This window comes from Panthera tigris, chromosome A1 (assembly GCF_018350195.1).
Source record: "Panthera tigris isolate Pti1 chromosome A1, P.tigris_Pti1_mat1.1, whole genome shotgun sequence".
Classification (NCBI taxonomy): Eukaryota; Metazoa; Chordata; class Mammalia; order Carnivora; family Felidae; genus Panthera; species Panthera tigris.
Window position 1 is genome coordinate 136,254,259 of NC_056660.1, and position 24,818 is coordinate 136,279,076.

General features: G+C 38.7%; 1 protein-coding gene across 5 annotated transcripts in view; it reads right to left on the reverse strand.

The window, feature by feature from the left end:
- Positions 1-24,818, reverse strand: part of MRPS27 (mitochondrial ribosomal protein S27) — a 130,160-nt gene that overhangs the window by 14,239 nt on the left and 91,103 nt on the right. For all 5 annotated transcript variants that reach the window (XM_042988112.1, XM_015536556.2, XM_042988122.1 and 2 more), the window contains 2 exons: positions 6,541-6,655; positions 2,729-2,807 (listed from right to left, as the gene is read on the reverse strand). In XM_042988112.1, the coding sequence (XP_042844046.1) occupies positions 2,729-2,807; positions 6,541-6,655 (194 nt within the window). The remainder of the gene's footprint in view (positions 1-2,728; positions 2,808-6,540; positions 6,656-24,818) is intronic.

The following is a 24,818-nucleotide window of genomic DNA, read 5'->3' on the forward strand; positions in this document are numbered from 1 at the left end:
ATCTTAATTTCTCTTAAATCTTTCCAGTATCATCTTCATAATGATTACCATTTGTCCCATCTACTTCAAAAGACTGTTGGACAGTCCATCAAGATAATACATATAAAAAATGCTCATAAATTGTGAAGCAAATTTAAGGCATCATGTCCATCAGCTGGAGGAGCTAAGGCATACAGAAAGGAGGCAAATATATTTTCCAGGTCACCCTGACAAGCAGAGCAGAAGCTGGGTTGACTGCCCCATTCTGTGTTCCAGAACCTTCTCCCTGTTGGGGCAAAAGAAGACAAATGCTACAGAGGATCCTAAATCCCACATATTGTTTTAGAGACAGAAAACTGATGGCTATAAAAAGGATAATCAGGCTCAGTTTAAAAAGACTTGAAACACTGGAAAGAAAAATGCTCATTCATAAACTATAAGGCTCTGACTATACCACACAATATATTTGTTTCCACATGAATGCTGATCATAGAAGTTCAGACCTTGAGCAATTTTTATTTTCCTTTAAGAATCTACAACATAGATGGAAGCCAAGAAAATCAAGTTCAGACAATTTCTTTTCCTTAATATTTGTTGTTAAATTAGAGAATGCTAATATTGGTTTAAAATATGGTTCCAGCACATAACATAGGCACAACACATGTTTTTGACTAAGCAAGTTGCTGTGTTAACCAATTTTTACATATAATCATAAGAGTTAGCACTGACTTGCAGCTGTTCCTATCCAGCTGGTTTTGTACATGTTGTTATGGTTCCTAATGAGGCCATAGGCAAGAACTTCTATATTCTTTTTGCAAACGGGGAAATGGAGATAGACCAAGAAGTCATCTACTAAGTCAGTAGCAAATAAGGACCTGGAACGGATTTAAAACAAACAAACACAAACTCCAAACAAACCAATATTTTAAAAGAACACAATTTTAAGCTAAAACTCCAGTTTAAAAAAAAAAATCTGTTTTTTCAATTGTTCATTACTGAATCCAAAATTACACAAGAAAAATAAATCAAACTTACTTTATCTTTTATTTATATTCTGCAGATCATTCAGCTTGGGAAGTAAAATTAGACTGGCTTATATAATTAGCTAACTTTTCCTCCAAAATCATTTATGTACTTTGATATTGCCTATCCTATTAACAATAAAAACTGTAATACTTTCTTTTTTTACTATTATTTGAGAGACAGAGAATGAGCAGGGGAGAGGGGCAGAGGGAGAAAGACAGAAAATCTTAAGCAGGCTCCATGATCACTGTGGAGCCCAATGCAGGGCTCCATCCCATGACCCTGCCTGCGATCATGGCCTGAGTTGAAATCCACAGTTGGATACTCAACCAACTAAGCCACCCAGGTGCCCCAAAAGTATAATAGCTTCTAAATCTTTGCCATAAATGACAATAATCTTCATTAAAACCTTATTTTTAGAAATCTTCAATATTATTTACTCCACATTTAGGGCAAAAAAAGTCCTTTAACCCCTCTAACATACCTTTTAAAGAAAGAGTGCAGGCAGAAAACTGCTTCTAATAATTTTCCAATGATATACTATTAAATGTAATGTTCATGGAGCATAGATTAAGAAACAGGGAAAAGCTAATTACCTTCCATTTGAATTCAGGAAATGTAGGTTTAACACTGAGTAAGAAATAGACAAGAGGGGATAATTGATATTTCAAAAAATAACATATAGCAAATAATCTTTGGCAGTCAACAACTGCAAGCCTTTTGAGGGAGAAGATAAAGCAGAGATCCAAAGAGAAAGGAGAGAGGTGTCCACACTCAGGGCAGAAAGGTCCAGTCCCCAGCCTGAGCAGCAGGAAAGGCCATCGGTGCTGGTGTGCAGGAATGAGGGGATGGAACCCAATGGCAGGAATCACAGGATAAAACTGCCCGCCAGGGCATAACCACGTTCCTGAGGTAGTAACTCCCCAAACACAGGCCTGGCTCCCTTGTGGCCTCTCAGTACCAACCCTGAGGATTAAATGGTAGAAGGGGAAAGCCAGTGTGTGTCTTTACACAGTGGCAAGATTCCTCTTTCCTCCTTCACTGTCAGCACAGCCACAAACACAAGCATGCCGTAATAGGATTCCCTGTCCCATGGAGACTGGCCGGGGTCCATCTGACTCCTCTGTAGTCTGTTGTAATCCCCATCTTTCCTCGGACTCCCTTATTGCAGTGGAAGTTGAGTCACTTTGAATTACTTGCACAGGATTAGAGAATTTTGAGGGTAAAGAGATCTCAGAGATTACTCATCCACTTATTCTACAGATGAGGAAACAAAAACTTGGGGAGGTAAAATGACTCTCCTTGAGAGCAAGTATACTGCTCTTTCCAGGAAGACAACTGATTTTATAGTCTTACATTCCACAAAGAATAACAACTGTGATTTAAATTAAAATTAGCAAATGGTACTAAAAAGAGTCAAGCTAAGAACTGCATTACTATAATCTTAACCAGCCATGGGAGCTCAGGCAAGGTTTATTGCTTAACTAAATTCATTGTCCTTTGCACAAAGAGACATGAACAAATAAACCTGACAAACTCAGAGGAAAAAACCTGGATATGATTGTCCTATCTGGCTAAGTAGTATGGTAAATCAACTATGCATCTATTTCTGACTGAGTGATGTAAAGAGATGTCATTCTGAAATTTAGAAAAGGAAATTGCCTGTATTTGCTTACCTTTAAGAGCTGAAGCTCCATTACAAATGGACCTGGGTTTGGTTTCTTACCTTTGTAATTTTCTTTTGTTATGAAAGAATCCATCAGTAAATTGAATGTAAAGTTATCTGGAAAAATTCCATATTGGACCTGTAACGGCAATGAAAATAAAAGGAAAATAAGAGAAATATATTCACTTTCATTGTTTATAATATATGCCTATGCATTATTCATGACAAAACTTGCCACCATTAGCTTTCAGACATTTGACTATCATTTTACAGCATCTGTGACAGTGAAATAAAACCTGTGACTCATGAGGTTTAGTAATTGGAACTTGGTCAGGGTAAGAAAGTTGTGAGTGGGTGTCTGATATAAGACGGTATGTGAAAATTAAAGCTCAATTCTAACACCTCATCAAAGCTAACAACAACAACAACAAAACAAACCAAAACAACAACCCTCCCCCGCCCCGATATGCCACTGGTTCTGTGATTCTTTTTATAAGGTATGATTATCAATGCAAAACTGGACTCTCACGAGGAAGTACACATTATCACATTATGCAGCATTAAAACAATGCAGCATGGTTTTCTGGGTGTTATTTTTTTCTCTAACTTTATTGAGCTATAACTGACATGCAACATGTAAGTTTAAGGTGTACAACATGATGATATAATACATACATATATATACACACTGAAAATGATTATGATTACCACAATAAGGTTAGTTAACACATCCATCATCTCACATAAGTACCACTATGTGTGTGCACGTGCCTGTGTGTATGTGTGGTAATGATAACATTTATGATCTTAGCAATTGGAGATACCATTGACTATTGTTAACTATAGTCACCATGCTGTTCATTAGATCCTCAGAACTTACTTACCTTTTAACTTAAACTTTGTACCCTTTGACTAACATCTCTTCATTTCCCCCCGACCACCAGCCCCTGCAATCTACCATTCTATACTTTATTTCTATGAGTTTGGCTTTTTTGATTCCACATATAACTGAGATCATAGGGTATTTGTCTTTCCTTGACTGATTTATGTCACTTAGCATAATGACCTTAAAGCTCGTTCATGTGGTCACAAATGGCAAGATCTCCTTCATTCTGATGGCTGAATAATATTCCATTGCATAGATATACACCACATTTTCTTTCCATTCATCTGTCATTGGACAAGGGCTGTTTCTATTGGTTGGCTATTGTGAATAATGCTGCAATGAATATGGGGGAGTAGGTATCTCTCTGAGATCCTATTTTCATTTCCTTTGGGTATATACCCAGAAGTGGGATTGCTGGATCATATGGTAGTTCTTTTTTAAATTTCTTGAGGAATCTCCACACCATCTCCCATAGTGGCTGCACCCAGTGCACATTCCCACCAACAGTAAATAAGGGTTCTCTTTTTGCCACACCCACACCAGCACTTGGTATATCTTGTCTCTTAGACTGTTTTTTAAAGACCTTAGAAATATGCTAACAAAATATTACTAACTGAACTTCTGTTCATGAGCAGTAAAATATTCGAGAATCCAGATTTCCCAAAATGTGGATCCTTTAGCATCTGCCTAAGAATTTTCTAGGAGTGCTTTAAACAATGCAGATTTCTAAGCCTCAGACTTACAGAATTAGAATCTCTGGGAACAGGGCAAAGAAACCAGAAGTTTTAGTGAGCTTTCTATGTGATTTTCATGTACAATCAAGTGTGATTACTAATGATCTAGATTGTAGTTATATATTTATTTGTTTTAAATTCTTGCTTGAGGAGGATTAACTACCATCTTCCACCCTGCCCCATTCTTCCTCCACCAACTACCAGAAGTACCTGAGGAAAATTTTCAAATTATACACACCCCCTAGGGGAGTCTAATAGTCCTAACCCCCCAGTTGTGAATCACTGCTGAATTGAGTCACTGTTACAGTAGGCTGTATGGGATGCCTCAGATATGTTGAAATGAAAAAATGGTTTAGAAGCCATTGTTTTAAAGGCTGGAGCTCGTGGGAAGTTTCTCTATTTCTCAAAGCAGTCATCCAATTCAGCACTAGTCCTCAGGGGGGCATGGCAAAACCAAAATATTTTAGAATGATAAATCATTAAAGCTAGAAGGAGCCTTAGATATCAATCGGTTGGTGATTCTCAACCCTGGCTTCAAATGAGAATCAACTTGGGAGCTTTAAATGGATACCAATGAGGGATGAATAGGCAGTGCACAAAGGATTTTAAGGGCAGTGAAACTATATGATACTACGTGACACTATAAGTATATACATATCATTATACATTTGTCCCAACCCACAGAATGTACAATACCAAGAGTGATCCCTAATGTAAACTGTGGACTCTGGGTGATTATGATGTGCCAATATAGCTTCATCAATTGTAAAAGATGGATCACTCTGATAGGGGATGTTGATAATGGGGGAAGCTGTGCATGTGTGGGCAGGGAGCATACAGGAAATCTCTGTATCTTCTGCTCAATTTTGCTGTGAACCTAAAGCTGCTCTAAAAAATAAAGTCTATTAAAAAATTTTTTAAGACATTAAGAAAAAAAAAAGTTAAAGTCTGTGCTCCAGAAAGATTAGTTAGATTAGAATCTTGAGGGTGGTGAAAAGCATTTCTAAGTTTTAAAAGTGTCTTGTGTGATTCTAATGGACAGCCAGGGTTGAAGATCACTGATTTAGTACAATTCACTTGACTCCGAGTTGAAAACACTAAGACCTAGACAGAAAAAATTATGTGCGTGAACTTATGGGCACTTGGTGGAACTTATGAGGTTACAGCCTGGCTCTTCTGACTCCTTGTCCAGTATTCTTTCCACGAAAAGACCAGAGCAACAGAAAATGAGATAAACTTTTCTGCATTTCTGTACCCTTCTTGTTTTGTTTTCACAGACACCTTCTGTGAGTATAATCTGTGTCATTAAACTCTGAACTGATAAGAATAGGATTTGATTCATTCCTTCCTCTGGGCCTAACAGATTTATCAGTTAACCTGTTTATCTGCATTATTAAATGATAAGCTTCCTGAGGGCAAGGATAGGATACTGCTCATTTCTATAGACAATGCCATACCCAGTGCAATGTCTCACATACAAACTGTCTGCAATGTACATTACGTTGAACTGGGTCCAAGTCATGGGACCAAAAGCTACCAAAACCAAAAATTTTATACCCTTTTGAGTTCTAACATACAAGTCCAGTGACACTAAAGAGGTAATATATTTTCACAGAAATACTGTTAAAATCTTTTTATGGTCAAACTAGAGTTATACCTTGAGACTCACAAAAATAACATTCAAATATTTTGCTTATTTTATACTTCAATTCATACTATAAAGGTAATAAGACTCAACCCTTGGTGGAATGTAATGTTCAGAAAAACCCCAATCATAGGGGACTCTGGGGCTCAAGGAGAGGAGTCAGGGAATTTAGAAGAAAGACATGCTTAGAGTAGCCTAGGAATACTTGTCTTTTAAAAATTGTGTAAGATAGGCTGAATATTCTGGAGATCATATTCCAGCAAAGTGGTCATGTCTTTTTCCCTAAACATCACCAAAGAGAACTGGGCAAGAAATCCACGTCTTAGGGATCAAGAATGAAATGACCATCAGTGCCAAGTTCTTTTGACTCAACTTCCTTTTGCTTTTACCTGTCCATTTCCAAGTCACTAGGTGTGGAGAAGCACAGGCTATGGGAATTTTTATATTTAATTGTTGATTAATTTCTATTCAGTTCCATTCTAAAAAGGATATCTGAGAGCAAATAAATATCAAAAGCTATTTCTTGTCCTATTCTTTGCTGTACTATATAGTAGGTGTATCATCTAAACTGAGGAAAAGAAGGTACAAATACCAGGAAACCACTCACCTTATTTACAAGAGTATATAAGGCTTTGTCTTGTGCACCGTATTTTAAACACTGCCTAATCCAGGTATGGATAGTCCAGTCTCTCAGGTACCAACAATTGGGGCTGTGTCGAAATCTAAATAAAGCATAAGAAGAGAGAAAACTGGTTGTTAACTCTGAAACATCAATGCCAAAATACATCCCTCATAAGTAGGTCCTTCCTTAGATATTTACAGATGTGCAGTCAGTGTGACCAAAAGTCATAAAAGTCAACGGTCAATAAAAACTTGAAGACAAAACTTGTTAACTATAAAGTATGAAATGGGAAAGGGGAGGTAGAATAATAATAAGTAACAAATAAAAGTATTATAAAAATTGTATTCCTTATTTAATGCCTCTTGATTCAACACCTTGTTTTAAAATAGGAAATTTAGGGGCACCTGGGTGGCTAGTTTCAGCTCAGGTCATGATATCACAGTTCATGGGACTGAACCCCACACTGGGCTCTGTTCTGACAGCATGGAGCTTGCTTGGGATTCTCTCTCTCTCTGCCCCTCCCCTGCTCAGGTGTGTGTGTGTGCGCGTGCTCTCTCTCACAAAAAATTAACTTAAAAAAATTTAAAATAGGAGATTTGTAAAAAATGATCTGGTGAAAATGTTCTACTAACCATGGCATTATATAAATATCATTTCATTAGAAGAGAGATATGACGCTAAAGCTGACACTTTTGAAGTTTAAAATAAAACAGGTGATGCAAAAATGAAGAAAGGAATGGCATAGCTACTCTGGAGGGGAATCAGCTTTGGGTTATACTGATATTTCTTATGGCATGTAGGAGATATTGGGATACTCTTCACTGAACCAAAAGAGAACAAAAAAGCACAAAGGAAAACAAAATTTAACATCCAGGTCGTCCAGGATCCATACTCCCAACCCACTGCCTCCTTCAAAGCTCCATTCTACCTCTTCAGTTTTTGCATTTCCTCTCCTCTTGCTTCCTGTAGCTCCCGACATGGTTTTAAAAAGCCTAAGCAGGCAGGTGTATGTGTCAATACTATCATACAAAAGAAGGAACTTCAAAAGGGATGCTGAGTGCTGCTCAGTGCCTCAAGTTTGCACACATTGGTGACACCTGGGGTTGGAGCCACTTCTTGTCCTGGGGGCATCCCTGCCACAGACTGAGGGAGAGAGGAAACAGAGCCATGAGCAGGGGTTTAAAGAGCTCCGTGGTTCCTTTTTTTGTTTATCTGCTTTGATTGGGATGCATCCTCACACTTTGTAACATGTCAGAGGAAGCAAGCTCCCGTCTTTTCTTTAATTGTCCAGGAAGCACATCAATCTTTAGGCTGTACAAAAATCAAACTGTTTTCTTAAATAAAAAAGGTAAGACAAAAACTTGGAGCGAAAGGATTTTATGTCATATATGAGTCAAGAATACAGCTAATACTAGTGTTTTTTAGAAGCTGGTTATTCAATCTGCCACCTGCTATTTCCTGCCATCTGCTATGGGGATAGTTTCCTGCTGAACAGGTTCTCTGCCAAAGTAAAAGCTGAGAAAAAGAGAGGAAGTGTGAAGTAGTATTTAATTTAGGATATTTATTAGTGCTCTGGTGAGAAATTTGGCAAAAATAAGATCTGAAGATGTTTTATGGATATGGAGTCACCCAGACCTCTCCAGACTTTTGAATATCTTACATTTTGTTGGAAATTATTTCTCACTCTTTCTCTTTAAAAGAGAAAAAACAGAAAGAATAGACGGGGCACCTGGCTGGGTTCGTTGGGTACAGCATGCAACTCTTGATCTTGGGGTCATGAGTTCGAGCCCTAAGTTGAGGGTAGTTTACTTAAAAAAATAAAAATAAATAAATATACAGCTCTTAAAACATAAAAGCAGAAAGAGAGAAATATGCCAATTTATGTTCAGGATGAGAATGACCCAGCCAGAGGAAGACACTGTAATAGGTGCCCAAGATACTAGATCTAATGAGATGCTCTGCAGAGACATGAAACAAAATATATCTTTTAGTATTTCATGCTTTTCCTCACATTTTAAAGTCAATAGTTGAGCTACTTGAGTTCTTCCCCTCGTTACTCTGAAAAATCTGAGATTTAAAGCATAATGGCCAGTTAAAAGTTTATTTTATTTTTCAAAGAATCGATTCAAGGGAAATACCAGGTGTACTGCCTAAATGATGGTGATGCTGCCTTGCTGGCCTGTGAGCTCCCTGGGCAAGGAGGGCCATGCCAACTTGCCCCACACTGGTTCCTCAGTGTCGGACACAACTGGTGGCCCAGAGGACATTTCCAGCAAGTAAAAAATGAGTTCAATCAACAAACGTATAAAACGCTATTATGTGCTAATTACTTTGCTAACATGTATGGCACATATGAAGAACTGTCAATTCCCTGTAATCGGCAGCATTTAAAATCTCATCACAAAAACAAAGTACACAAACATAGTTTAACAACAGTACAAGGTGGAACATAGTGCTAAGGAGACAAAGGGCATCATTAGTTGCTTAGAAGTATTTGGGGTGGTAGTGACTGTTAGGTTCAGTACACTTTTCCTTTAAAAACAAACAAACAAACAAACAAACAAACAAACAAACAAACATAATTTAAAAAGCCAATTGCCTTCTTTACCCAAGATTATTTTAAACTTAAACTTCATTTTAAGATCTAATCTTCTGCCCTAGGATGGCTCCGATAACTACAAAAGTTATGACTTTTCTTTCTGATAGACTTTAAGAGCACCACGACCAATTCCAACCAAATACCCTTTTCTTTTATTCACAATCAACAGACCGTTTTTAGGTTCTGAAGAAAACAAAGATAAATAGGATCTAGCTTTAGACCTTCAAAGCTCAAATTAAAATTTGTATAAACTTCTTAAAATTTGTATAAACTGCTTAAACTTCTGAGACTAACCTTCATACATGGAAGAACAGAAAAGTTTTATCTTCTCAAAGGTCTCGTCTTCTCACACCTATTTCTTAGAAGCCTAGAGGGAAAAGTTACTCAAGACTTCATACATCCAATATAATCATCTCAGCATAGGAGCAGCCTTTGAGAGATTTGTCAACAGACTCACAGTGGTCTTTAATAAGTCCATTCTCTCCCTCATCCTGGAACAGGGCTATTTGCTATGATCTCTTCTCTCTGAGGCCTAGTAATCCAGACACACACCAAGTCTATCAGATGTTCAACCAAGTGAACATATTAAATCAATTTAGAAATAAGAGGGAAACACACATTTAACATGAAATATGCTGTCCAAACTGCAATTCCTGCACTTTCCAGCCAGGCAGCATATAAACTCCTTTCTAAGCCCTCACTGGTGTATGTTATCTAGCTGTCTAAAACACAAACAACACAAAACATTGAGAGAGTAGGGTCCATCCAACTTTGGATGGTGAGTCTGAGAAGAATGCCTCTATCAATGACATTTCAAGCAGTTCAGACAGATAAACTTGGGCCCTTTTCAGAACTGCTGGTGGTTAATATGATAGGCAGGTTAAGTCTCTGAAATGGGTACTTGCCGCGAATGATTCTGTGGACTGCTGGACGAGCATTCTCCCTTTCAGCTAGGAGAAAGGCAAAGAGACGAGAACACAACTAACACATTGATTTTCCAATCTGCCTGCAAACAGACTGGCTTTTGTTCTCGTCTGCTCTGACCACCGGCCTGGCAGATTACAGGCGGCCACTGTAGGAGTCCCCTCTGTGCCCTGTGCCATCAGCTGTTTGCTCACCTCGACAGAAGCTTTATTATTGTCCAGGCCAACAGGCTGCCAAGCTAGGCAAACCGTGTGAGTGTGGAAAACACAAACAAATGCAACCCAAACAACCTCAACAATGCTTGTGCTCATGAAGGCCAGGGACATTCTGAGTTTCCAACTTGTAAAAATATAAGTAAACTTACAACAATTCTAAGTACATGAGTATCTCCCGAGGTAAGGAAGGGCACAAGAAGGAGAAGGAGAGAATGAAGGAGTACACTCTCAAGCTCCACTTCTAGTTCTCAGAGGTGGTGTCCCAAAGCTGAAGATACTTTCGTCCACAGTGCTAAGTAGAGTTTCCAGGCGAAGACAGAACTTGCCTAAAAAGCCAAATCATAGCCAGTCAAATAGCAGGAACTGGGAGGCTTCCTTTCCTTACACATCAGGCTATATTCAGGGCTGCTCAGGGCATTCGCCTGTACCATTGCCCATTCAAGATTAATGGCACCAGGAAGGAAGCAGAGCAGAATCACAGGATGGAAAACTGGGGGCAAAAGTCTTTGATACCTTAGAGATTTTTTTAGAGGGGAAGAGAGGTTATATCAAAGAAGTCAAGAGTGAAAAAAGCAAAACACCAGAGACTTAGTGTGATTACAGAAAAGGCACTTTACTGTGTGAAAAAGTCACCTGGGATTTCCTCTTTGTAATCAATTTCGTCATTTCATTGAAAAAAAAAAAGTGGGAAACAGCCTTTTCTTCCGTGGGATTCATATAAAGGTTATCGTTGAAGGCAAATGTGGCAATGCTCATCAGCTCTTCCGAATAACAAGTGAAAGTGCTCCCGGCTGGGCAAGGCTAATGCACAGATGCCAGAGCCTGGAGCCCAGTGGCTGTACCATTTAGCTGCAGCACTGGCTCTTCCATATGAATGAGCAAGCTTTCCACAACGTTTATCTGATTATAAGAGCCACCATCCTTAAACACACACATGCAGTATTCCCTCCTCCCTAGTGAATTCTGTATCCTGTGGCAACAGGCTTTGCAGATGGAAACCTGCGCCTTTGAGCTGGGCAGACATGAAGACGATTGAGGGGCCAGGGTGAAGAGAGGAAAGAAAGAATGCCAAGAAGAAAATACAGCTGGCACCAAGGCGTGTCATGTGGACTGGGAATCTTATCTGTGAAGCAAAGTGTGTAATTATTAAAAGGTTTGAGCACTTTCCTGAACTGGAACCAAAGAGTAAGAGGGTATCGTGTGACTATTTAAACCAGAATCTGATTCAATCACTGCCACCGATTTTCTCATTCTAAATGGGTAATTACGTTCTTTTGCATCCCTCTGGAAATTCTGCTTTCATCAATTATTAGTTGCTCCCCCAAAACCATAAATAAAATCAAATTTTGATGAGATAATTTTCTAATAACTATTATATTGTTGTCAAGTATTAAAAAAGGAGTAGAGTCTACTACAGGAACTGATAATAAAGACACAGTATTATAAATTAAATCCTGTTCTCTGCTTGAGATCCCAGAGTCTTATTTTTTTATTTATTTATTGTTTGTTTGTTTGTTTCTTTTTGAGAGACAGAGACAGAGCACGAGTGGGGACGGAGCAGACAGAGAGAGAGACACAGAATCTGAAGCAGGCTCCAGGCTCTGAGCTGTCAGCACAGAGCCCAACGTGGGGCTCGAACTCACGAACTGTGAGATCATGACCTGAGCTGAAGTCGGCACTTAACTGACTGAGCCACCCAGGCACCCCCCACCCCCCCAAGAGTCTTATTCTTATACAGGAACTTCAGTTAATTTTACTTTCAGCAAACTTGTCCTAAGAGTGCACTAAGAGAAGCCCTAGGAACGAAAGTCCGTTCCAAAACGCTCTTCCCTCAGATGGGCAACCAGTGTGGGCTCAAACACTTCCAGTGAATTCATTACCTACTTTGTAAAGCAGATTGAAAAAAAGATGTTTTTTTTAAAGTTCTAATATTTTTTTCTTTTTTAAAAGACAAGTTTACAGAGATAGTGTACAGTCAAATTCATACTTCTCAGTGTATAGGTCTATCAAGTTTTGGCAAGTGTGTCCAGTTGTGTGATTACCACCACAAAGATTATGAGAACAGTTCTGCCACCCCTAAAAATTCCTTAACGCTTCCTTTGTAGTCCACCTCTCTAGGGTGTGCCGGTCAGTTTAAGCAAATTTTATATAGATAACCTCCTCAGGTTTCTTTCTACCCCCGGAGTGATTAATTTTATGAGAAGGAAAGCAAATAAGGTAATAAACCTACAATTTCTATAAGTTAGCTTATAATTCACATCCTGCCAATTTCCAAAAAGAATTTGAAAAAATTAAAACCCAGTTTGCATAAGACCTTCTGGTATCCTTGTTTGCCATTCTAAAAAGGGTGATAAGTAAGTGGATTTTGGTAGAGAATGACACAGGCATAGAATTTTGCAAATGTGAAGTGCTAAATAAATGCAGCATAACGACACATTTTTTGAAGTGAAGATGGATAACAGAGGGGCTTGTTAGATATCAAAGTCAAAGCCTAAATTTGTCAGACTCGGGGCTTAAAAATGTGTTTCACCTGGAAACACACCGGTATGACATATGAAAAAGTAAGAGAAATACTCAATTTTCCATGAGTCCTATCATGGAATAGGAAGAAAGCAATGATAAAGTAGGATATTATGGCCCCTGATTACTACCTCATTCTCTTCTTTCTGACCTGGCTATTGTTTTGCCAGATTGACCTTTCTCAATCCAGGACACATATTTTGTATTCATGAAGCAAGTTTTTACCAAATGGCTACCCTGTGCCAGGTAATCCATATTCTATCCCTGTGGGTCTACTTAATTTCCTTGAACTCCAGTCTTGAAGATGACCTCTCTCCCTTTCTGACACGGAGGGAACACTTGAGAGAAAGAAAAACAGAGCAGGGGTGGACTGTTGTTCTTTCTCTCAAGGTATATAACATAAAGGTAAGGAGTGAGCCAGAATGAAGCGAACTGTTCTTTGTCTGAATCCTGGAACTCCCTTTTTATCAGCCTCCAAAAGGTGATGCATATGGGTGACAGGAGAGGATTATTTGTGAGAATGGGAGGAGAAAAAAATACAGTGATTGCTGGGGTGCTTTGACTGTCCGAAGAGCAGAAAATGGTTGTCTTCATGGCCCACAACTGACCTGTCAGTGAAACTACACCCAGAAGCACGTGGTGGGGTTCCTCAGCCACTTTAAAGCTGGATGCACAGGTTAGCTTCACACCTGAGATACAGTCACTAGAGGGCAAGGTGAGGCAAAAGGGAGGAACAGCAAGTTCTCTTAGCAAGGAACAGGAAGTTGAGAAAAACTGGATGTTGGAACCAGTCCCATATATAGAAGCACATAAAGTTGTGGGAACTGCCTTGGTTTAGGCAGAGACAATGGAAATATTTTTGGTTTTCGGTAGGAAATCTATAGCAATAAATGAGCCAGTTTCAAAAAGATGCAAACATTGCCTGATGTCTTCTATAGTTTGGCTAGGAACTTCAGACAAACTTCTGCAAAATCATGAATAATACGATGACTAAGACAGGAAAATCACATATATTTATTAATCACTGGTAGGCTGTACATATGAATAGTTCCAAGGAAGGGGAAAGAGAGAAACAAAATGGAGAAAAACAAAGGCAGAAAATAAAAATAAAAATCACAATTTCTGGAGTATTCTCGGCTTAGTAAAGTTGTCAGGATTAAGTTTGCTACAAAAGAAATGAGCAGGCAAAGACACCTGGCCCAGGGATGAAGCATACCAGCAAAAAAGCAGGGAAGCATTAAGCTGATGTTGAGCTGATTTATATGTGTTTTTGTATGTGAGATTACAGATTTCTTTATGGGTAGGGAAGATAAGTTCAGCACTAATCTGGGTTTCTTAAGAGTCAGTTTTTTTTTTTTTCTTTTTTAAAGAAGAAAATTATCTCAGAGTTTTAAACATTCTGATTCTCTAATACATGGAAAAGTTGAATTCCCTGAGGATTCACTGTTTATAGCAAAAGGTAAGTTTGGATTTACTTCAGTTATGCACCCCAAGGTCACTGCTAGTTTCCATTTCTCTAACTCCACTGACTTCCCTATAAAATTTTGGGTCTCTTAAAAGTAGGGGAGAATTTTTCTATCCTCTCGTGTCCTGCCAAAGTAGGTGTTCGATGATTTGGCAATAGTGACTAGGCCTGCTCAGACTGTATAAATCCCAATAATACATGTTGAAATTCATGACCAGTGTTTATATTTGAAACAGTAATGCAATTTCAGTTTTGAAATATCATCCTGACTATAAACAGATGAAGGAAATGCTGCCTCTTTTTGTACAAGGCAGGAGGCAATCAGAGATGGCAGAGAATGTGGAATCATGTGGTCACTTTGCAAAGCCACCTACTCCTCACTTCCTCTACCTGCTGTTTCCCTCCCATCAAAAAGATCCATGGGTTCTGCAGTGTAGTAGTTTCAGGAAGAGACAAGCTGATGGAAGAGTAAAACCACAAACATGAGAATAGAAGACCAAATACATGGATTCAAAGAACTTCCCTAACGGGTTCTAAACCAAAAAACCTAAGACTCCTCTCAAGATGGGAAGAGACTCTGAAAGTCATCTAGGCCAAGTAAACTGGGGATAGGTGAAGGAAGAAACATTCCATACACAATTAGAGAATCTAATTTAGTGCTGGTAGGGACTGTCAATACCCACTGTTTACGGAACTATTTACTGAGAAGTTACTATTTTCTTTCCTTCTTCTTCCTCTTTTTTTAATGTTTATCTTTGAGAGAGAGAGAGAGAGAGAGAGAGAGAGAGAGAGAGAGACACAGAGCATGAGCAGGGGAGGGGGAGGGGTAGAGAGAGAGAGAGAGAGAGGGAGACACAGAATCTGAAGCAGGCTCCAGGCTCTCAGCTGTCAGCACAGAGCCTGACATGAGGCTTGAACCTACAAATTGTCAGATCATGCCCTGAGCTGGAGTCGGATGCTTAACTGACTGAGCCACCCAGGCTCCCTGAAAAGTTACTATTTTCTAAGCCCTGTACTGGGTGATGCAAAACCACCTAGTCCAATTCCTTTATATTATAGATGAGAAATCTTGGTGTCTAGTGAGATGAAAAGATTTAACCAAAGATAAGCACGGTTTGTAACAGGACCTAAACTAGACTCTTCACTCTTACTATTCCACCAGTGCCTCTCAGTTCTTTTATGTATAAGACATCTTTAAAAAGCATCTCTGCAGTTTGACAAAGGTCTCTAACATATTGAAATATAAATAACATCTCTTCTAAATGTAGCAGCAGAACTCAGAGAAATATACTCAAACTGTGAAATAGTTTTGGAATTAGTCAAACTAGCCGTTTGACTTTGGGAAGTCACTTGATCCTCCAGGGTTTCAATTCCTGCAAATGTAAACAGAAGAGGTAGGATTATCTCGAACTCAACTGTCCACAGGGGCCAGTCAGTTAACACAAATGCATGAAGAAAGAACCATGTAACACAATAGGTGCAAAGCTGTTTGTAGTACTATCAAATACAGTAGCGACTATTTTTGAAAGCACATTAGAAAAGTATACTGGGACTGTGGACTGGACCAGATCCCCTGAAACTCCTTCCAACTCTTTAGTTTAATGACTCTGAAGAATAATAAGCCTAATCTGCTCATTAAAACATCAGTCATTTACATGTTTCTATTAAGCCAGAAAAATGGCAGTGATACAAATAAGTGAATACAGATTCAAAGATAAACAAGCAGCCATTCAGCCCAAAGCCCATTCTACTCTTTTCCACTAGCCACTAGCCTCCATTACCCTACCAGCCGAACACCAATTAACCTAGTTTGGGCAGTCAACACAGATCATTATGGGGACAGCAGAACTTGCAAAGTGGCATCTAAAATTTCAAGATGAAGTGATAAAACCACTGAGGTTGAACTCAAGGCCCTGAAAGTAGATTTTAACTGGAGACCAAGTTTTGCAGGAAATAAAATTTTCAGTAATTGATCCGTCCATTAGTAAAGTATTTTCTACTCCAATGAATACTTTATTGTATTCAATTTATATCTAAGAGTCAGCCATCCAAAGTAACTTTCCTATACAACACAAATTGTTCTGTATGTTGCTATTTTCTCCTACTCCTTAAATGAATTACAGCTAAGCAGTCATAATCATCCAAAGAGCTTACCATCATAACTTGCTTATTTTTGGTATCAAACCCCCTATGATCTGATTATTTCTAGAGAATAAATAGCTGAACCCTTTAAAAAAGGGGGAGTGAAATAGGGGTGGTCATAGGGTTATTAAATTATTTGCCAGTTTCTGGAACCATAAAAGGGCACAATCACTTTTTTGTAGCTAAAGAGGAAAGACATTTGAAAACTGAGATTTGGATCTGTCAGTGCAATTGGTTTTCAGGAAGCCAATTCCTTCATTAATTCCTGGTAAATTCCTTAATTTACCAGTACAACACAATACAACGTAACTCCTTATTTATAGATGAAGGTTGGAAAATTAAGGTGGCCTTTCTTTCTTTCTTGTGCTGCCACATGGTTAAAATCAGCATGACTATACCCAATAAGCAGTTCTTCTATATTTAGCTCAGGCTAGCCCCCCGCCCACCACCACTAAAACCAAACTTAAAAAAACAACAACAACAAAAAAAAAAAAACACCTGGAAATATTTGAAATTCTACAAATAAACATAATATACTAAGAAAATTCTTAAGGATGTCCAAATGCACACTTAATTCCATAGGAATGTTAAGGGTCTGAGACAATTCCTTTTAATATGATAATCAGTTATAAATTTTGAACAGCAAAGAGCTAATTTTTTAGTACTACACCAAACATAAAGATTTGGGTTCAACTGTTCTGGGTGTCAGATCTTCCATAAAACCACCATGCTACAGCTAAACAAAGGCTCTTTGGCTGGCCCAAAAGGAGGGAATGAACAAATTTGAAAAACATCTTTATTCCCCAAGAAAATTTTTTAAAATGTCTAAAAGTGCCAGGAGAGCTGTCTCAGTGTGACTGTGGGCAGCTTTCCAAAGTCCCTCTGCTTCTCTAAGTATGAGTCATAGGGAGAGGAGAGAGAGCATCTTGGCAAAGATACAGCCTTTCCTCTTTGGTTCCACCTTCCCGCCCCCTTTTATTCAAAAAACAAAACAACAACAACAAAAAAAACCCTTTGATGGATAATAGTTAAATAGAATCCAGACAGGCTTAACTGAAGAAGTTTGAACCCCAGAGAGGCAAAATATCATTGCAGAAGTCTCTATTGTTTGCATTGTGAGCCACAGACGCAGGGAAGGATCTTCTGCATCCTAAAAAGGGCTGGACCCATTGATCATGTGTCAGATCGTGGCTGTGCTTTGTAGGAGAGGAGAGAGAAATGAACTATGAAAATACCTCCCCTTCCCTAGCTTCAGAAACATCATTAGCTCATATGCTGGACAATTACAGCAAGCTGGAAGGGGCAGTAGCTCGTCCTTTATGAGTGCACATTAAGTGGATTTCAACCGCAACAGCTGTAGGCTATCCATCCATCTGTACATGAAGGCGCAGCCTTCAATGAACAGGTACGATTTTTCCTTTGCTAATTTTAGGCAAAAAAGCAAGAGAGCTAGTTAATTTAAACAATAAAAATAAAAACAGAATACCGAAGGAAAAGCTGAATGCTCAACTAGAGAGAGAAGAGCTCTACTCTGGCACTGGCATGTGCTCATTTGTCAACCTACTATGAACCGAGATGTTATGCTGGGCACTAAGGGAAAGAGATAAACACACATACTCCTTGCCTCCAATTAGCTAGACCAGGAGTATCAAAACACAAGTATTTTGTGAGCTTCTGAAACAAGCTTAGAAGGTTAATTCATTACCATCAATGAAAGTCCTCATTTACTTTTATTTTGTAATGCCCAGGTAAAGAAATTTTTAAAAATTGGCTCTCAATAGGAAAATGAATCCAACTTTCCTCTCTTCTTCTTAGTATGTCTTTTCTTACTTATTTGCTTTCTTTGGACATAATTAAGAAATAAAATGTTACAGACAAAAATAAAGCTGTAACCTCCTCCTGCCGCTTTCTGAGGAGGAACGTTGGTGTCCATCATGCTCATACATGTTTTTATACCTTTATCATCTAGGGATGCATCCAATTTAAGGTACATGTATCTGCCATTTAACTCTGCATTCAAGGCCTGTCTGATAGAGAACTGACCCAAACCACAGTAATAAATATGTGCTTCTCCAGGGGCAGAAGAGTAAGGACAGAAGTGACAAAATTATGGCTATCTCAGATAGGAGGGGGATCACTTGCCACTGTCACCGTGGAAATTAATCAGCACTGCTGCCAGAAAAATCCCTGACAAGGTGATTGCTCTGTATTTGACTGGAACGCAGCCCTGACTCACTGACTTGGTTAAATTAACCTGAGAATCAGTTTTATCATCTATGAAATAGAGGTGAAAAATACCTTTATCATTGGGTTATTGTGAAAATCAAAGGAGAATTAGGTAAGTATGTTAACAACTTTTAATCCTCTTTGGAACCAAAGAGAGTATAAATATGCAAAAAATGATAATATATACAAAATGCATGTATGCAAGAAACGATCATAGTATCATTGTTATGGTTTACTTCATATAGAACTTGATGGCATTCTGTCCGGTACTGCTTACTAATTTCTGTGTTTATCTTTCCTAAGACTAAGCCCTGTGGTGTAACTGCTCTTGGTAGCAGAGTAGCAGTTAAGATCTACAATTTGGCATCAGGTAGACCTCATTCCTACTTTATAACCCCCAGGAAACGGACTCTAATCCTGAGGATGCTAACCTGTAAAATATGAGTAAAAGTTGTACCCACCTCACATGGCACAATCTGATTGCTCTGAGCATTAAGGAGATAAGACATGTAAACTCCTAAATACATGGCTAGCACACAGCACTTTCAGACAAGCTGGACAGAGCAGCTGACAGCACCCATGTGCAAAAGCCCACTGAGTTAAATGTGAGCTCTTATGACTATTCCCTTCACATGGGATGTGACTGCAAAGTGCTAGACACACACAAGCAGCAAATACTTGACTGTCATCAGCCAACTGGGAAGAGTAGGAAGGACAGGGTAAGAGGGTGAAGCATCCCATGTGCCCCATTCCTCTATAGACAATCTCAAATGAGGAGCTGGAAGGTGAACCAGAGGGGACAACAGAGAGGCTTTTCACAATCACAAAGGCCCAAAGCCAACCAGTACAGGGGTGTGCCAGTCAGTCTGATGACTGGTAGTAGGGTTTCTGATCTTATTTATGATAGAAAAAGGTCCAGGCAGGGAGATGGGAGTCAGGAGGTGACCTAATAAGGAGTTAGTTTACCCATTCCTGCTCTTCTGCCCTTGGACTGGTTTTCACAAGTTTGGCAAGGCAGAGTTACAACGCAACAGAGTTTATGCCTTGAGTCTTCTGTCGGTTCAATGCCCAGCAGCCTCTGGCTGGAGTCAACAACCAAGGAGTGTGAATACCTACTGAAGACAAATTGAACCACTCAAAAGAGAAGCTGCCAAGCACTGCTCATGGCTCTGATCTATGCTTGGGACAGAATCTCAGAGGAAGGAAATAAGTATCTATATGGGACATACCACCCATCCAAGCCCAGGAAGTAAAGGAAAAAAGCAACAAAGGCAATGCATTTGCTGCTGAGTAAGCTGCTGTAATCTGTGCCAGCCCCAACCCCCTGCAGCCATGAGCCCTCTTTTCCTTGTCTTATCCACCAGTGGTAACCTAAAAGGACTTTAAGACTGAAAGCTCCCATTCCTGCCCCCAACCCAGATGGATCCATTAGCCCTTTCACAACCTGGAAAAAGTGTTTGATGGCACCCACATGATAGCAAAAGGGCCAGAGTTAACCTTTTTTCAAGTTAAAAAATATTGTGAATATAGCTAATCACTAATAACTGGGTTTTAGGATCCTATGTTAAGGTAGGCTCAAAAATGAGACAGAGCTGTTGCTATGGTGACCACAGTATTTGATAATCTCTAGGATTTTCCATTAATCCCGTGCAAGTATAGAAAAGTCTAATTTATTAGCCACACTTGTACTAACTATATCTTTAGGAATGAATGCTTATAAAAAAGGGTGCAACATACTGAGAAACGTGATTTTTCTGGAATATTTAGATCTCAAAAAAAAAAAAAATCACACTGAAGGGAAGCTTCCTTTTCCCGGATCCTCATCTAACTGTGAGAATGATGAGGAGGATGAAAATAAGTAACAGCATTGTTAATTAAAAAGTACTGAACACTTCCTATCTGCATTATCTTAAGTACTTTATATACACTTTTTTGTTTTTACAGAGTAGGAAACTGAAAACTAAAAAGGATACAAATCGAGCCTAAGAGCTTGCAATCAAGCCAACCCAGGTGGTTTTTTATTTTTACTACAGTGTTTGAATAAAACTACTAGTTGCTGTCAAGCATCAGTAGTTTCCTTTAGACAGTCTGCTTTATAAGAAATGTGTCACCCTGAACACTAGGATTACACTTGGCACGGCAGGATGTTCATGTTATGAGGGGAACATGGAAGTGAGGACAGCAGGTTCTCATGTAGGGGAGGCTGACAGTGCTATTTTGTTGGATGATGTCCCCATCCTGCACCCAGCACCAAGAATCCACAGGTCTTTTCTCTTGGGGTGTTCAGTTTCCCCAGAGATGACTCACAGGCTCCTCCTTGAGAGGGATAACAGTCCTTGCATCTCCAAGTCCAGAGTCCTTCTGGTTCAATCTCTCCAGAAAGAAAAGTCTTCTACTAGGTTTGGAGAGAAACACTCTGGTATTTCGTTACTTCTTATGAAAACTTCCAATCAGTCCTCCTCTCCTACTACTTTATCTTTGTGATCTAGGGTCCTATGGTATGTATGCTCTTGCTGACAAATTTCTTCTCTTGCCAGCTTCAGCGGTAGCTTTCTCTTTCTGCTAAATGTGTTACCGCTTGTCCATCCATTTTCTAGCTTTCAAAATTTTGTTCCTGTTGTCTCCTCTTCTGTTCTCTTTATTTTGTAGTTTTTGTCTTTTCTTTTTTTTACCTTTTATTGTCATTTTTGTGGAGGTTTTACAAGGGAATGGAGATAAGAACGTATGTTCAATCTGTCCTGCTTAATCAGAAGGCGTTTATAAGCAGTTGATCTCTGTGAACTAATCAATGGAATGTACTTGAAAGCAATGATGTAAAGAAAATGGACTTCAAACATTCAAATGTATTTCAACAGTAATATCCTCTGTTTAAAAAAGAAGAACACAACTAGAGGAAGACATTTAACCCTCTGGATATCCATTTCAGTAAATTACAAAACAAAAGGTTAGATCAGAGAACGGTCCTTAATAACCCTTTTAACTCTAAAATTCTTCAACGAAGGCCCAAAATAAATCACAGTGTTATAATTTGAATTATTTATTCAACCTAGAAAATTGTATTGAAAACATCTGGAGGTTGCCTGGGTGGCTCAGTCACTTAAGCATCTGACTTCAGCTCAGGTCATGATCTCACAGTTTGTGGGTTCGAGCCCCGCATCAGGCTCTGTACAGACAGCTCCGAGCCTGGAGCCTGCTTTGGATTCTGTGTCTTCCTCTCCCTCAGCCCCTCCGCCCCCCCTGCTCAAAAAAAAATAAATAAATAAATAAATATGTGTACATATATTAAAAGCCTAGTACATGGATGGTATGCTAAGTGTTGAAAACATTAAGACATAGTCCCTGAAGATACACGCAAATGACATATCGGATAAAGGGTTAATATCCAAAATCTATAACGAACTTGTCAAACTCAACACCCAAAAAAAAAATAATCCAGTGAAGAGATGGGCAGAAGACATGAACACTTTTCCAAAGAAGACATCCAGATGGCTAAACAAACACATGAAAAGATGCTCAACATCACTCATCATCAGGGAAATACAAATCAAAACCGCAATGAGATACCGCCTCACACCGGTCAGAATGGTGAAATAAACAACTCAGGAAATAACACATGTTGGTGAGGATGTAGAGAAAGGGGAGCCCTTTTGCACTGTTGGTGGGAATGCAAAATGATGCAGCCATCCTGGAAAACAGTATGGAGATTCCTCAAAAAGTTAAAAGTAGAACTACCCTATGACCCAGCAATTGCACTACTAGGTATTTATCTAAAGGATACAAAAATGCTGATTCAAAGGGGTACATGCCCCCCAATGTTTATAGCAGCACAATCAACAACAGCCAAATTATGGAAAGAGCCCAAATGTCCATCAACTGATGAATGGATAATGAAGATATGGTATGTGTATATATGTGTAAATATAAGCGTGTGTGTGTGTGTGTGTGTATACACACACACACACACACACACACACACACATATGAACAATGAAATATTACTCGGTGATCAAAAAGAGTGAAATCTTGCCATTTGCAACCACAAGGATGCAACCACAAGCATTATGTTAAGTGAATATAAGTCAAACAGAGAAATACAAATATATGACTTCACTCATGTGGAATTTAAGAAACACAACAGAGGAACATAGGTGAAGAGAATGAAAAAAAAATAATAAAATAAAATAAAATAATAAAATAAAATAAAATAAAATAAAATAAAAACAGAGAGGGAGGCAAACCATAAGAGACTCTTAAATATTGAGAACTGAGGGTTGATGGAGGCAAGATTGGTGGGGGGATGGGCTAAATGCGTGATGGGCATCAAGGCCACTTGGGATGAGCACAAGATGATGAACCATTAAATTCTACTTATGAAGCCAATACTATACTCTATGTTAATAACTTGAACCAAAAAAAAAAAAAAAAAGAAAGAAAGAAAGAAAGAAAGAAAGAAAGAAAAAAAAAAAAGAAAAAAACATGGTCCCTAAATTGTATTATTTCCTCTTTTTTCTGGGAAAAAAAAAAAAGGATAATCACATCTAACAACATTATTCAGGATTTCTTGAGAAATGGAAACTAGTTTTGGCAAATTCTCTTTTAAGAAAGTAGGAAATTATGTAATATTGTAACAGTGTCTTAAAAGATGAAACTTTAGCCATATTCATAGAACTTTCTCTTTTCTGACGATTTTTTTTTTTAATAAGTGTTTTATCTATTATGTAAAGGGTCAAGAAGCTAGGGGAATGGATCTCACAAAATTGTGAAACCAGTACAACAGAATTGCCTAATTAGGTTGAAGTCCAGCAGAGCACCAAGGCATTTATGTGTTAACTTCTTTTTTTTTTCTTTTTTACATTTATTTACTTTTGAGAGACAGAGAGGCAGACTGCAAGTGGGGGAGGGGAAGAGACAGAGGGAGATACAGAATCCAAAGCAGGCTCCGAGCTGACAGCACAGAGCCCGACGCGGGGCTCGAACTCACAAACTGTGAGATCATGACCGTGAGCCCAAGCTGGACGCTTAACCGACTGAGCCACCCAGGCGCCCCCTTATGTGTCAACTTCTTACAGCAGGTTACCATAAGCCTTGAGAAATCAGGGAGTACATCATGCCATATAGACATAGTCATCTATTTATCAGAAGAGAGGAAAAAAGAAAGGGAACAAGGGAAAGAGAGATACAATAACCACCCCTACTTACTGTCCTTAGGGTTAAAACAAAGTTAACACCATTTCCCCCAGTCCTGGAATTCTATACATGGACCCCTTTACTTTATATTGAAAGGACAGCCACAGTCTAAAAGACAGAAAAATGTCAGAAAATTTAATGAATACAGTGCCACATTAGAACAAGGAATAAGGACCTCTTCCTTTGCATATGTGGAGAAACACTGGCATTAGGACACAATACAGCACATAAAGCACCTGCTTCCTCGAGTATATACACTGAACTTTTCATTCTTTATAAATGCCACATAGGATGTGACATTACACACAAGCCATGTCACCCATTCAAGGGATAATAAAAACTCAAATGGTTGGGCTAAAAATTATACTTCAGTGAATTCAGGTCATTCAAAAATCAGGACTGTTTCCTATGTTTAATAATCTGTTGGGTTTCTGGTTACCACTGTCCTTTGCTTTAGAAAAGGGCCTGCCTCCAAGAAATGTGAATGTCATTTTTATTCACTGAATCAAATAAATATGCAAGATTTAGTAGCTCTGTAAAGAAGAGCTTATCTTTCACACCTATAATGTAACATATTTATTGATATGCATTCAACATACACATATACATCTGAATAAGGATGGCAGTCGTGGACAAAAGGCTTAAGGCCTATATATTAGGTCAGTACCTATCTGTCCCTGATATTACACTCATCGAGTAATATTACTTTACTACTGCCCAGGGCCATGCCTCGATAATTCTTCTCTCTGTAGGCACTCAACATGAAAACACCTACATGGTGTATTCAATGATAAAATAGTGCCCAACATTTCTGAACTCTTATGTTTTTCCAGTCACTCTCTTCACTGCTTTCTAAAAATTATTTCATTCATGATCAGAACAACTCTATGTAAGGTAAGTATTTTATTATCTCCATTTTACAGATAAGGAACATCTGAGTTAGAACAAAAGAGTTAGATAGCTTCCCTAAGGTCACAGAGCTAGG